At 32.5% G+C, this 12,999-nt stretch overlaps 3 protein-coding genes across 11 annotated transcripts in view; 2 read left to right on the top strand and 1 right to left on the bottom strand.

Annotated features, from left to right (window-relative positions):
• Positions 1 to 12,999, bottom strand: part of Rbp (RIM-binding protein) — a 76,606-nt gene that overhangs the window by 18,565 nt on the left and 45,042 nt on the right. For 7 of the 9 annotated variants that reach the window (XM_064070893.1, XM_064070899.1, XM_064070897.1 and 4 more), the window contains 3 exons: positions 1,285 to 1,646; positions 1,148 to 1,235; positions 740 to 943 (listed from right to left, as the gene is read on the bottom strand). In XM_064070893.1, the coding sequence (XP_063926963.1) occupies positions 740 to 943; positions 1,148 to 1,235; positions 1,285 to 1,646 (654 nt within the window). The remainder of the gene's footprint in view (positions 1 to 739; positions 944 to 1,147; positions 1,236 to 1,284; positions 1,647 to 12,999) is intronic. The other 2 variants (XM_064070896.1, XM_064070901.1) reach the window with 2 other exon arrangements.
• On the top strand, positions 8,870 to 9,721 carry LOC135140562 (ankyrin-1-like). The gene is made up of 2 exons (XM_064071166.1): positions 8,870 to 8,976; positions 9,028 to 9,721. The coding sequence occupies exons 1-2, from the start codon at positions 8,881 to 8,883 to the stop codon at positions 9,637 to 9,639; spliced, it is 708 nt and encodes a 235-aa protein (XP_063927236.1). The 5' UTR covers positions 8,870 to 8,880; the 3' UTR covers positions 9,640 to 9,721.
• Positions 11,078 to 11,910, top strand: LOC135140563 (serine/threonine-protein phosphatase 6 regulatory ankyrin repeat subunit C-like). Its single transcript, XM_064071167.1, has 2 exons — positions 11,078 to 11,184; positions 11,234 to 11,910. Exons 1-2 carry the CDS (start codon positions 11,149 to 11,151, stop codon positions 11,858 to 11,860), a joined length of 663 nt encoding a protein of 220 aa, XP_063927237.1. The 5' UTR covers positions 11,078 to 11,148; the 3' UTR covers positions 11,861 to 11,910.

Below are 12,999 nucleotides of genomic sequence, written 5' to 3'. Positions count from 1 at the left end.
TGAAACATTGAAGAAATGAATAGTTGGAGAATTGGGAAATTGAAGAAATGGAAAATTAAAGAAATGAAAAATAAAAGAAATGAAAAATTGGAAACATGAACAATTGGAGACATGAACAATTGGAGAAATGAAAAATTGAAGAAACGGGAAATCGAAGAAATGAAAAAGTGAAGAAATGGCAAATGGAAGAAATGGCAAATGGAAGAAATGGCAAATGGAAGAAATGGGAAATAGAAGAAATGAATAAGTGAAGAAATGGGAAATGAAAGAAATGTAAAATTGAAGAAATGGAAATAGAAGAAATGGAAATAGAAGAAATGAAAAATTCCAAAATTAAAAAATCGAAAACACAAAATCGCAAAAATGAAAAAGCAACTTGCAGTTTGAATTTGCCGCATGATCGCTTTGTTGTGATTGGTCGGCATCAATAAGGTTCAGTTTACCCAAGATTGTAAGAAATGTTTGTTCCATTAATGTTACTTTGTTCGTTCTCCTCCGAGTTTCCGTGTGTTGGTGTAGATCGCTATTTCTAGTAACTTGTTTTAAAAGAGTCAAAGAAACATGCCCTAGTGTTACGATATAACTAAGACATGCGTAGAGCCCTCAATTTAGCTAATCAGATACCAGAACCTACGGTTTGCTAGACAGTGCTTTACCTACCTCGGTTCTGACCAAAATTTTCTCATTTTAGACGCGTTAGAGTGTGTGTTTGGTGTAACGAGTGTCTGTTCGTTTTTACCTTGTTGGTAGTACTGTTGCTGTTGCGTCTGCTGTTGCTGCTGCTGCTGCTGTTGCTGTTGCTGCTGCTCCCTCTGCTGCTGGCCCTGCCTAAACGGTCTTTGCTGCGAATACTGATGTCTCTGATTCCTCCTATCCAACATTTCGTCCTCAGACAAATTAGCTTCATACGTCTCTTTAGTAATTTCTGCAATGGAGCGTTGTGCTATTTTTTAGAAATAAGCGTCTAAGCAAATCATTAGTTTTTCTGGATTTGACACCAATTCTACCTAAGCCAACGTTCTAGAAGCCTCTACCTAACTAACTACCTAACCTACGCCATGCCAATCTCCCCTACCCAATTTCGCTCCTCCTCTAATCTAACTACCCTCCGGCCCCCTACCACCCTAGAAACTACATAGGTCTTTACCAATGGAAGGGATGCAGCCGGCCTGCCGGTGCGGGTTGGTGTTGGGGAAGATCTCCTTGTCGCTGAGGTTCTCGTCCGGCTCGATGATCTGCAAAGGAGCGCTCTCAAGCTGGCTCGGCGTGCAAACCGACACTAACCTGCTGGCCCTGCTGCTGCTGCTGCTGGCGCGGCATCTGCTGCCGGATGTGGGCCGGCATGACGGCGGTGTGCGGCTGCTGGCGGCCCTTGATGCCGCCCCGCAGCACGGCGTGCATGGGGATGGGGGTGGGCACCGAGTCGGCCGACTGGCTGTCCCGGGCCTTGGTCCGCACGGTCACGTGTTTGGGGTTGAGGCCGAGGAGCTTGCTGATGTCGATGAGGGCGTGGTCGCCGGTGGGGCTGTCGACGTCGGTCACCTTCTTGCCGTCGGCGTAGACGGCGTAGCCGGTGATGGTGGAGCCGGGGTGGTGCGGGGTGAGGATGGGGTGCCACGTCACGAGGAGGGTGCCGTCCTGTGGACCTGCAACCGATACTAGTACTGAGTACTCATTTACACCCGATTATGTACTATCACTAGCCACTAGGGGAATTTGGTGTTAAAAAAATTGCGTTGGCAACAACGCAGGTCTAGTTCGGGGTGACAGTTACGTCAAATAAGAGTCAGATTGGTGCAATACCAACACAATTGTTTTTAAAATACATTTCATGGCCCACTAGACGACTTTTTTACCCGAGAAAAATTCTATATACACATACAAATTATAATTTGGAAGCAGAAAAAAGGGATAAAAAGGCCGAAAAGGAGTTAAAAAACAGCGAAAAAACAAAAAATACAACGAGAAAACAATAACTCAAAAAAAGAAAAACGACAAAAAAGCGATTAAAAAAAAGAAAGGGACAAAAGCAAAAGCCAAAGTCGACAAAAGTGAGACAGAAAAATCGAAAAACTGAAAAAATGAAAAACTAAAGAAATATTGAAGAAATGAAAAATTGGGGAAATGAAAAACTCAATAAATAAGAACTTGAAGTGAAAAATTCAAGAAATGAAAATTTAGAATGAAAGATTAAAGAAATAAAAATTGAGGAAATGAAAAATTGTAGGAATCAGAAATTAAAGAAGTGTGAAATTGAGGGAATGAGAAATTGAAGAAATGAAAAATTGAGGAAATGAAAACTTGAAGAATTGAAAAGATGTAGAAATGAAAAGTTAAAAAAAAGCGCGAAAATGTGATAAAAAAGGGACAAAAAGACCACAAAAGAGCAGAAAAACTGAATAAATGAAAAAATTGAAGAAACGAGAAATTGACGAAATCAAAAACTGAAGATAGAAAATTGAAGAAATAAAATTTTGGAGAAATGAAAAATTGAAGAACGAAAAATTGAAATGAACGATTGAAGAAATAAAATTTTGGAGAAACGAAAAATTGAGAAATAAAAAATTGAACAAATGAAAACTCCAAAAAAATTAAAAATTGAAAAAATAAAAATCGAAGAAATGAAAAATAGGTGAAATGAAAAGTTAAAAAAAAGCGCGAAAAAGCGCAAAAAATGTATTAAAAAAAAGAGCAAAACAAAGGGGGAAAACAAAAGCTATCTACTTAAAAAGACGACAAAAGAAAGACAGAAAAATCGAAAAACCGAAGAAATGAAAAACCAGAGAAAATTTGAAGAGAAGAAATGAAGCATTGAAGAAATGAAAAATTGCACAAATGAAAAACTCAATAAATAAGAACTTGAAATGAAAAATTCAAGAAATGAAAATTTAGAATGAAACATTAAAGAAATGAAATTTGAGAAAATGAAAAATTGGAGAAATGAAAAGTTAAAACAATGAAAAATTGTAAAAATGACAAACTGAAGAAATGAAAAGTTGAAAAAATAAGAAATTGAAGAAATGAAAAATTAAAGAAGTAAGAAATTATAGGAATGAGAAATTGAAGAAATGAGAAATTGAAACGAAAGATTGAAGAAATAAAAATTGAGGAAATGAAAAACTGAAAAAAAAAGAAAGATTAGAGAACTAAAAAACTGAGGAAATGAAAACATGAAGAAATGAAAAAATGTAGAAATGAAAAGTTAAAAAAAAGCGCGAAAATGTGATAAAAAAGGGACAAAAAGTTCACAAAAGGGCAGAAAAACTGAAGAAATGAAAAAATTGAAGAAACGAGAAATTGACGAAATCAAAAACTGAAGACAGAAAATTGAAGAAATAAAATTTTGGAGAAATGAAAAATTGAAATGAACGATTGAAGAAATAAAATTTTGGAGAAACGAAAAATTGAAGAAATGAGAACTTGAAAAAATTAAAAATTGAAAAAATAAAAATCTAAGAAATGAAAAATTGGAGAAATGAAAAGTTAAAATAATGAAAAATTGAAAAAATGACAAACTGAAGAAATGAAAGTTTGAAGAATTGAAAAACTGAAGAAATGAAAAGTTGAAAAAATAAGAAATTGAAGAAATGAAAAATCGAAACGAAAGATTAAAGAAATAAAAATTGAGAAAATGAAAAATTGGAGAAATGAAAAGTTAAAACAATGAAAAATTGTAAAAATGACAAACTGAAGAAATGAAAAGTTGAAAAAATAAGAAATTGAAGAAATGAAAAATTAAAGAAGTAAGAAATTATAGGAATGAGAAATTGAAGAAATGAGAAATTGAAACGAAAGATTGAAGAAATAAAAATTGAGGAAATGAAAAACTGAAAAAAAAGAAAGATTAGAGAACTAAAAAACTGAGGAAATGAAAACATGAAGAAATGAAAAAATGTAGAAATGAAAAGTTAAAAAAAAGCGCGAAAATGTGATAAAAAAGGGACAAAAAGATCACAAAAGGGCAGAAAAACTGAAGAAATGAAAAAATTGAAGAAACGAGAAATTGACGAAATCAAAAACTGAAGACAGAAAATTGAAGAAATAAAATTTTTGAGAAATGAAAAATTGAAGAACGAAAAATTGAAATGAACGATTGAAGAAATAAAATTTTGGAGAAACGAAAAATTGAAGAAATGAGAACTTGAAAAAATTAAAAATTGAAAAAATAAAAATCTAAGAAATGAAAAATTGGAGAAATGAAAAGTTAAAATAATGAAAAATTGAAAAAATGACAAACTGAAGAAATGAAAGTTTGAAGAATTGAAAAACTGAAGAAATGAGAAGTTGAAAAAGTAAGAAATTGAAGAAATGAAAAATTAAAGAAGTAAGAAATTATAGGAATGAGAAATTGAACAAATGAAAAATTGAAACAAAAGATTAAAGAAATAAAAATTGAGGAAATGAAAAATTGGAGAAATGAAAACTTGCAGAAACAAAAAATTGAGGAAATGAAACATTGAAGAAATGAAAGATTGAAAAATACAAAAGTTATAAAATCGGAAAACAAAATCTCGACACTGAACAACCGAAATGAAAAATTGAAAAAAACAAATTGGAGAAATATGAAATTGAAGAAATGAAAAACTGAAAAAAATGAAAGATTAGAGGACTAAAAAACTGAGGAAATGAAAACTTGAAGAATTGAAAAGATGTAGAAATGAAAAGTTAAAAAAAGGCGCGAAAATGTGATAAAAAAAGGGACAAAAAGACCACAAAAGAGCAGAAAAACTGAATAAATGAAAAAATTGAAGAAATGAGAAATTGACGAAATCAAAAACTGAAGACATAGAAAATTGAAGAAATAAAATTTTTGAGAAATGAAAAATTGCAGAATGAAAAATTGAAATGAACGATTGAAGAAATAAAATTTTGGAGAAACGAAAAATTGAGGAATGAAAAATTGAACAAATGAGAACATGAAAAAATTAAAAATTGAAAGAAATAAAAATCGAAGAAATGAAAAATTAGAGAAGTGAAAAGTTGTGGAAATGAAAAGTTGAAAAAAGGCGATTTAAAAAAGCGCGAAAAGGCACAAAAAATGTATTTAAAAAAGGAGCAAAACAAAGGGGGAAAAACAAAAGCTATCTACTTAAAAAGACGACAAGAGGGAAACAGAACAATCGAAAAAGCGAAGAAATGAAAAACTAGAGAAAAGAAAATTTGAAGAGTAGAAATGAAAAATATAAGAATTGAAAAACTGCGCAAATGAAAAGAAGAAATGAGAAATTTAAAAAAGTGAAAAATTGAAGAAACGAGAGATTGAAGAAGTGAAAAATTGAAGAAATTAAAAGTTGTAGAAACGGAAAGTTGAAAAAAGGGACAAAAACAAATGTTATCTACTAAAAAAGACCACAAAAGAGAGACTGAAAAGCTGAAGAAATGAGAAATTGACGAAATCAAACATTGAGGACAAAAATTTGAAGAAAAGAAAAATTGAAGAATAAAAAATTCAAATGATAGACTGAAAAAATGAGGAATTGAGGAAATATAAAATTTAGGACATAAAAATTGAAGAAATAAAAATTTGGAGGAAACAAAAACTGAAGAAATGCAAATCGAAGAAGTAAAAAATTGAAGAAATGAAAATTTGAAAAAATAAAAAATTGAAAAAAAAAATAAAAATGTAACAAATGAAAAATTGGAAAAATGAAAAATTGGAGAAACTCAATAAATAAGAACTAGAAGTGAAAAATTCAAGAAATGAAAATTTAGAATGAAAGATTAAAGAAATAAAAATTGAGGAAATGAAAAATTGGAGAAATGAAAAGTTAAAATAATGAAAAATTGAAAAAATGACAAATTGAAAAAATGAAAGTTTGAAGAATTGAAAATCTGAAGAAATGAAAAGTTGAAAAAATAAGAAATTGAAGTAATGAAAAACTGAAAAAATGAAAAATCAAAGAAGTAAGAAATTATAGGAATGAGAAATTGAAGAAATGAAAAATTGTAGGAATCAGAAATTAAAGAAGTGGGAAATTGAAGGAATGAGACATTGAAGAAATGAAAAATTGAAAAAAAAAGAAAGATTAGAGAACTAAAAAACCGAGGAAATGAAAACTTGAAGACGGCAAAATGACGACAAAATGGAGACAGAAAAATCGAAAAACTGAAGAAATGAAAAATTTAGAGAACAAAAATTTGAAGAGAAGAAATGAAAAATTGAAGAATTGAAAATCTGAGGAAATGAAATACTAGAGAAAAAAAAATTGAAGAGAAGAAATGAAAATTGAAGAATTGAAAAACTGCGGAAATGAATAGTTGAAGAAATGAGAAATTGATTAAGTGAACGAGTGAATAAATGGAAAATTAGAGAAATTAAAAAATGAAGAAATGAGAAACTTAAAAAAAAAAGTGAAAAACTGAAGAAACGAGAAATTGAAGAAATGAAAAATTGAAGAAATTAAAAGTTGTTGAAACGGAAAGTTGAAAAAAGGAACACAAACAAATGCTATCTACTTAAAAAGACCACAAAAGGGAGATAAAAAACTGAAGAAATAAAAAAATTCAAATGAAAGACGGAAAAAATGAGGAATTGAGGAAATAAAAAATTTAGGACATAAAAATTGAAAAAATTAAATTTGAAGAAAACAAAAACTGAAGAAATGAGAAATTTAAAAAAAAAGCGAAAAGTTAAGGGACTGAGAGATTGAAGAAATGAAAAATTCAAGAAATTAAAAGTTGTAGAAATGAAAAGTTGAAAAAAGAGAGAAAAACAAAAGCTACCTACTCAAAAAGACCACGAACGGCAGACAGAAGAACTGAAGAAATGAAAAATTGACGAAATCAAAAACTGGTGACAAAAAATTGAAGAAATAAAATTTTGGAGAAATGAAAAATTGAAGAATGAAAAATTGAGGAAATGAAAAATTGAAGAAATGAGAAATTGAGGAAATGAAAAATTGGAGAAATGAAAAACTGAAGAAATGAAAAATTTAGGACATGAAAAATTGAGCAAATGAAAAATTGAAGAAATGCAAAGTTAAAGAAATCAAACATCGAAGAAATAACAAAATGAAGACATGAAATATTGAAAAAAATGAAACATTTTAAGAAACGAAATATTGGAGAAATAAAAATTGAAGAAATAAAAAATTGACGAAATGAGAAATTGAAGAAATAAAAATTTGAAAAAAATGCAGAATTCGAAAAATGAAAATTTGAAGATACGAAAGGGTGAAGAATTGAAAAACTGAGGCAATGAAAAGTTGAAGAAATGAAAAATTGGGGAAAAGAAAAATTGTAAAAAAGACGTTAAAATGGGCCAAAAAGGACAAAAGGCAACAAAAAAAAGACGAAAACCACAACTGCAAAAAAACGACCAAAAAGTAGTATAAAAGAGGCGACAAAAAAGCAAAAAAGTGCTACAAAAAATTGAAGAAAAAAATTGTGAAACTGAAAAACTGCGAACCGATAAATTTAAGAAATGGAAAATTGAAAAATTCAAACAGTGGAAAATCGAAAAAGTCAGAAGCAAAAAACCGAACAATAAAAAGACGAAAAAAAAATCACAAAATTTACAAAACGAAAAACTGAAAAATTCAGAAGCTGAATAATCATAAAACTCAAAATTGACAAACTGGAAAATGGAAAAACTGAAACTCCAAAAATGGAAAAAATGAAAAATTGTAAATTTGAATAAACGAAACATTTTAAGTAGAAAAAGTGTAACCTTGAAAAATAAAAAAACTGAAAAATTGAAAAGTTGGGGACATGAAAGCCTGAAAAACTGAAAAATCAAAAATGAAATAAAGGAAAAATTTTAAATCGAAAAACTTGACACTAAAACATCAAAAACTTGAAAAATTAAATTTCGGAGAAGTGAAAAATCGAAAAATTAAAAAATTAAATATTAAAACGAGAAATCGAAAACTTTAAAATTACAAATCAAAAAATTGAACAAGAAGGAACCAAAAATAAGAGACAACCGCGACAAAAATAGACAAAGAGAGACAAAGAAGAATAAAAAAAGGGCGATAAAACATCAAAAGACCCATAAAAGAGAGATAACAAAAAAGTAAAAAAAGTTTATTAAAAAACGACAAAAGAAGGCGATAAAAAAAGGTAGAAATGACGATCAAAGATACAACATAAATGGGAACGAAAAAAAAACAAAAAAGCGGCTAGAAGGTGACAAAAAAGCGAGGAAATAGGACCAAAAAATGCTTCTAAATCAAATGCTACCGAAAAATATAGTAATATTTGTAATAACTATTAACTAATAACACTAATAAGTAATAAAACACTGGAATTCAAAGATATTTTTTAAAGCCAGAGGCAGGTATTGTAAATATGTAACAAGTTATGTCAACAATAAATCAAATATTTAATATACCTGGAGTTGACAGATAAACCGAGCTACTTATTTCAAAACACTAAGATGTCGAAAGATATTTTCCATCACAAAAAACCCTTGCAGAAAAAGGTTTAGACAACGTATTTATTATTTAATGAAAACGAATAATTATTATTATATTTAATCCTACCTGCCAGATTCGTATTTCATTGCAAAAAATTTACAAGTGCAATAAAAAACGCAATGCAGAACGTGAGAACAGTAAACATTATCGCTGATGACAGGAAATGTAACGATTACTATTATATCCACCAGCAACGAGAGGTCAAGGTTAATTTAGATTTGTTATTAATTACTCCTATTAATTTCTTTAATCCACCTCATTAACAGTGAAAGCACGACTAAACCTTCAAAAACCAATACATATCTAAAACCAAAAAAGTACTTCAAAATAAGCCATCCAGAAGTTTGGAAAAAAAATTGCGTCATTTCAATGTTATTCAATAAATAGTTTGCATATCTACTTATTTCATTTTATTATTAATATTATTATCAGTTGTGGTATGTCTTGGCGGGAAAATGACAGCATGACGCATACAAATCGTGCGCACTTTCTCCTTGAAAGCTGTACTTTAGTGCATTATCAGATCAGCTTCCACAAGTGTAACAGTGTAGCAATGCAGGTACGTCCTTTTGACATTCGTAGCTCACTCAGCTCCTAAATTTTTTCTTAGGCCGAGACCCTAACCCCTCTCCACCTCGCCTCTCTAGAGGGCCACCTAGACCAAGTCGTCTCCCTCTTGGGCCAAGGGCACGACGTCAACGCCGTCTGCCACGACGCCCGGTACCGTTACTGGACGCCCCTCCACTGCGCCTCCTGGCACGACCACTTCGAAGTGGTCCAGGTTCTGGTCAAACACGGGGCGAACCTGGACCTCCAGAACGCCAGGGGCTTCACGGCCTTGAATGCGGCTGCATGGAAGGGCTACGAGAACATCGCCAAGTACTTGCTGCACCAGGGGGCGAACCCCAACCTCAGCAGCACCGAGGGCTACACTCCCTTGATGTCGGCGTGCTTGAAGTCCGGCTACGAGGTGGTGCTGCTGTTGCTGGAGAAGGGGGCCGACGTGAACATGGTCCAGGACGGCGGGTGGACGGCGCTGCACGCCGCCGCCGAGAAGTGCGGCGTTTTGGAAATGCTGATGATGGTGAAGCATGGGGCTAATTTGGCGGAGTTCGGGGCGTCGGCGCTGGAGGTGGCGAGGAGTCGGAATAACTTTCAAATGGTGGGGTATTTGGAGGGGCTGTTGGGGGCGGCGGCGGCGCCCAATCATCCGGTGCAATAGTGGTTTTTAATAATTTGATGGTTTATAAGGAACACGTGACTTGTGAAAATTTACTAGGACTTAAATAAAAACTTATGCAGTTTACGTTTTTTATTTTTAGAATATGTCAAAATTTGACATTTATCTTTTCGGACATTTTAAAAAACTTCAGAAGCTTGAACTTTACCCAGGAGATTTTTTTGTTATTTCTCGAAGACCGTCAGTAGAAAGTCAAAAATTTCAAACTTTATCCAATCTCCAAAAATTGATTTTTTCGAAGTCGACAAAAAATCGTCCAAAAATTCTGAGGAGTAAATCGAGACGAGCTAAATCGAAAAATGTAACATACTTGTGGTCTCGGAATAAGTATACAGTTGGAAATCAAAATTTTGAATTATTGACAGTATTTTCCAAAAGAACATATTCAGTACGATTCTAGAAAAGTGGACAAGACAAAAATTATGAAAAAAATCACACTGAAACACAGATGACGTATCTATATGAAGAAAAAAGGAGACGTTCGTACGGTGACTACTTTCTGAAATACGTTGGTTCAAATTCGAATTTTTAGAATTGGTCAAAATTTGCCATTTATCTTTTTGGAAATTTTGGTGAAACAACTGGAAATATCGACTTGAACTTAACTAAGCAAAATTTTTTGTTATTTTTAAAGTCAAAAAAAGTCAAAAGTTTCAAATCTCCAAAAATAAAAATAATATTTTTTCCTTATAATTCCGCAACCACAGCTAGGACGAGTTCACAGCTGATCTGGCGCGTTTTCGCTATCTCATTAGTAGCCAAACCAATACCAGTAATACTACCAATAACACTAGTCGACAAATTTTCAGTCGCGTTTATAACAATTCCACCTGCACTTAAACCCAAAAACAGTACTTTCTACGACCACCATTTCTAACCATCTTCTAATTACACACGTTCGTCCCGCAAACCACACCGAAACGGCAGCCAACATCGTCGTTGAAAAATTGTCGTCAACCAGTGTATAATACACCGGAATCCCATTATCACTAGGTGTGGTCGATTCTGACAGGAAACTTAGTAGGGCGTGTAAACAGCGATTTACGAACTCATTAAAGGTTAGACTGCAGCGGTCCGCAACCTTTTTTGTCTAGCGACCCAAAAATATTAACAGGATTTATAAGGCGACCTATACGATAGAGGGAGGGGTGTGGGGGTTAGGAGGTTACTTAAAACTGCAAGACCGGTACAAAATGTCTATCTCAAATAAAATTAATTTTTAGCCTTTAAAATTTGTTATTTTTCTATAAGATACAAACTATAACTATAAAAATAATTTTTATTTGAGCATTTATTTTTTGAAATTACAACTATATTACTATATACCTATGTATATCGACATTGATTCACTTCAAATATTGGCGACCCATTTTTAAAGTGTCGCGACCCAAAATTGGGTCGCGACCCAATGGTTGCGATCCGCTGGGTTAGAGTGTTATCAGAGATATTATCTCTGGTGTTATCAATCAGTGCAGTTCTCCAGACGACAAGATGGCAGAAAATCAAGCAATCCCGTCTACAATTTCGGTATAATCTGATCTGAAAATCTCAATAATTATTTAAATTGTGCTTCCAGGGACCCGTATGTCCTGAGTCCGTCGACCCTCACAACTCCCTGGGTTTCACCCAACTCAACCAAGCTTGCTGGCTGGGCGACCTCGAGGAAGCCCAATCCCTCCTAGAAGCCGGTGCCGACCCGAACAGTTGCAATGGTATGAACCACTACACTCCTCTCCACTCGAGTTCCTTCAAGGGCCATCTCGCCATTGTCAAACTGTTGATTAAGTGGGACGCCGACATTAACGCCCAGGAGGATAGAAATGGCTTCACGCCCTTGAATAGTGCCATCTGGAACGACCACCAAGACGTGGCCCTGTTTTTAATCAAAAAGAAAGCCGATCTCGCTATCTGCAGCAACGACGGTTTCAGCCCTCTTAATACAGCAGTGTGGGTTGGAAATTTGGTGGTGGTACGAAATCTGGTCGAGAAGGGGGCCGATGTCAACTTTGCTAATGTTGATGGGTTCACTCCGTTGCATGCCGCCGCCAAAAAGGGACATTTGGAGATTGCTGGCTTTTTGGTTAAAAATGGAGCTAGACTGGATGCTTTGGATCGGTGGGGACGGGATGTCATCAAGGTTGCCGAAGATAATCAGAATTGGCACCTCGTGAAGTTTTTTGAATATTTGGTGAACAACCACTGAAAAACGTACTCTGGATGATGGATTTTTATTAATAAAGAGCATTCAATGGATGTCTAATTTATTCAAGGTTAGATTGTTACGAAGCCTCTAAATGTGTCACTTTTGGGTTAAAAGGCATATTTTTGTGTTTCGAAAAAACAATAACCGATTGCTTAGCTCATGGCATAAATAATGTTAATTTTTTTTAAGTCACGTTTGAGAGTACAATTTTATCGAAATTTTCAATTTTCTGTTTTCATCAATTTTTGATTTTTTTTGATTTGCCATTTTTCTATAAATCAAAAAATGTATTCGCTTTATCAAATTGGTGATTTAAAACTTTTTCATTTATTGGATTTTCAATTTTTCGATTCGTCAATGTTTCATTTCTTCAGATTTTCAATTTCTAATTTTTCATTTCGGTTTTTTATTTTATTCATTTTTACATTTTTATTTTTTAGTTTTCATTTTAAGTATGTAATAATTATAATTCAAAAAAAAATTTCACTTTTTCACGGGTTTAGAATAATTACATTTTTCAATTATCGGATCTTAAAACTATTTCATTTATTCATTTTTCATTTTTTCTATTTTTAATTTTTCAACTTTTCTCAAATTTGTTTTCAATGTTTCACTTTTCCGTTTCTTCAGTGCTTCAATTTGCAATTTTTCAATTTTCCACTTTTTCGATTTTGTATTTTTTTCAGTTTTTCGATTTTTCAATTTTTTCCGATTTTTGAGTTATTCGATTTTTCAAACTTTCGAATCGAAAAATTGGAAAAATTGCAGGACTGTAACATTGAAAAGTAAAAAATGGACAAACGAAAGAGTAAAATGAGAACCTCGAAAAATCTCAAAATTGAAAACTAAAAACTTGAAAAATTAAAGAAACGAAAAATTCAAAAATCGAAAGAAGGAAATCTTGTAGAATCGAAATACTGAAAATTAAAGAAATCGAAAAACCGGATACTAATTGAGAAAACCAAAAATTATAAAATTAAAAAATTGAAAAATTATAAAATGAAAATCACGAAAAACCGTGATATAAAATCGAGAAAATGAAAATAAAAAAGTCGAGAAAATGAGAAGTGAAAATCAAGATTTTGAATATTTGAAAATTTTGAGGATTTAAGAATTTTGATATTTTGACGTTTTGGGGA

Source organism: Zophobas morio, unplaced genomic scaffold, assembly GCF_036711695.1.
Source record: "Zophobas morio isolate AGI-343-1 ecotype UQ-CSIRO unplaced genomic scaffold, CSIRO_AGI_Zmor_V1 ptg000040l, whole genome shotgun sequence".
Classification (NCBI taxonomy): domain Eukaryota; kingdom Metazoa; phylum Arthropoda; class Insecta; order Coleoptera; family Tenebrionidae; genus Zophobas; species Zophobas morio.
This window is presented reverse-complemented; position numbering and strand designations above follow the sequence as displayed.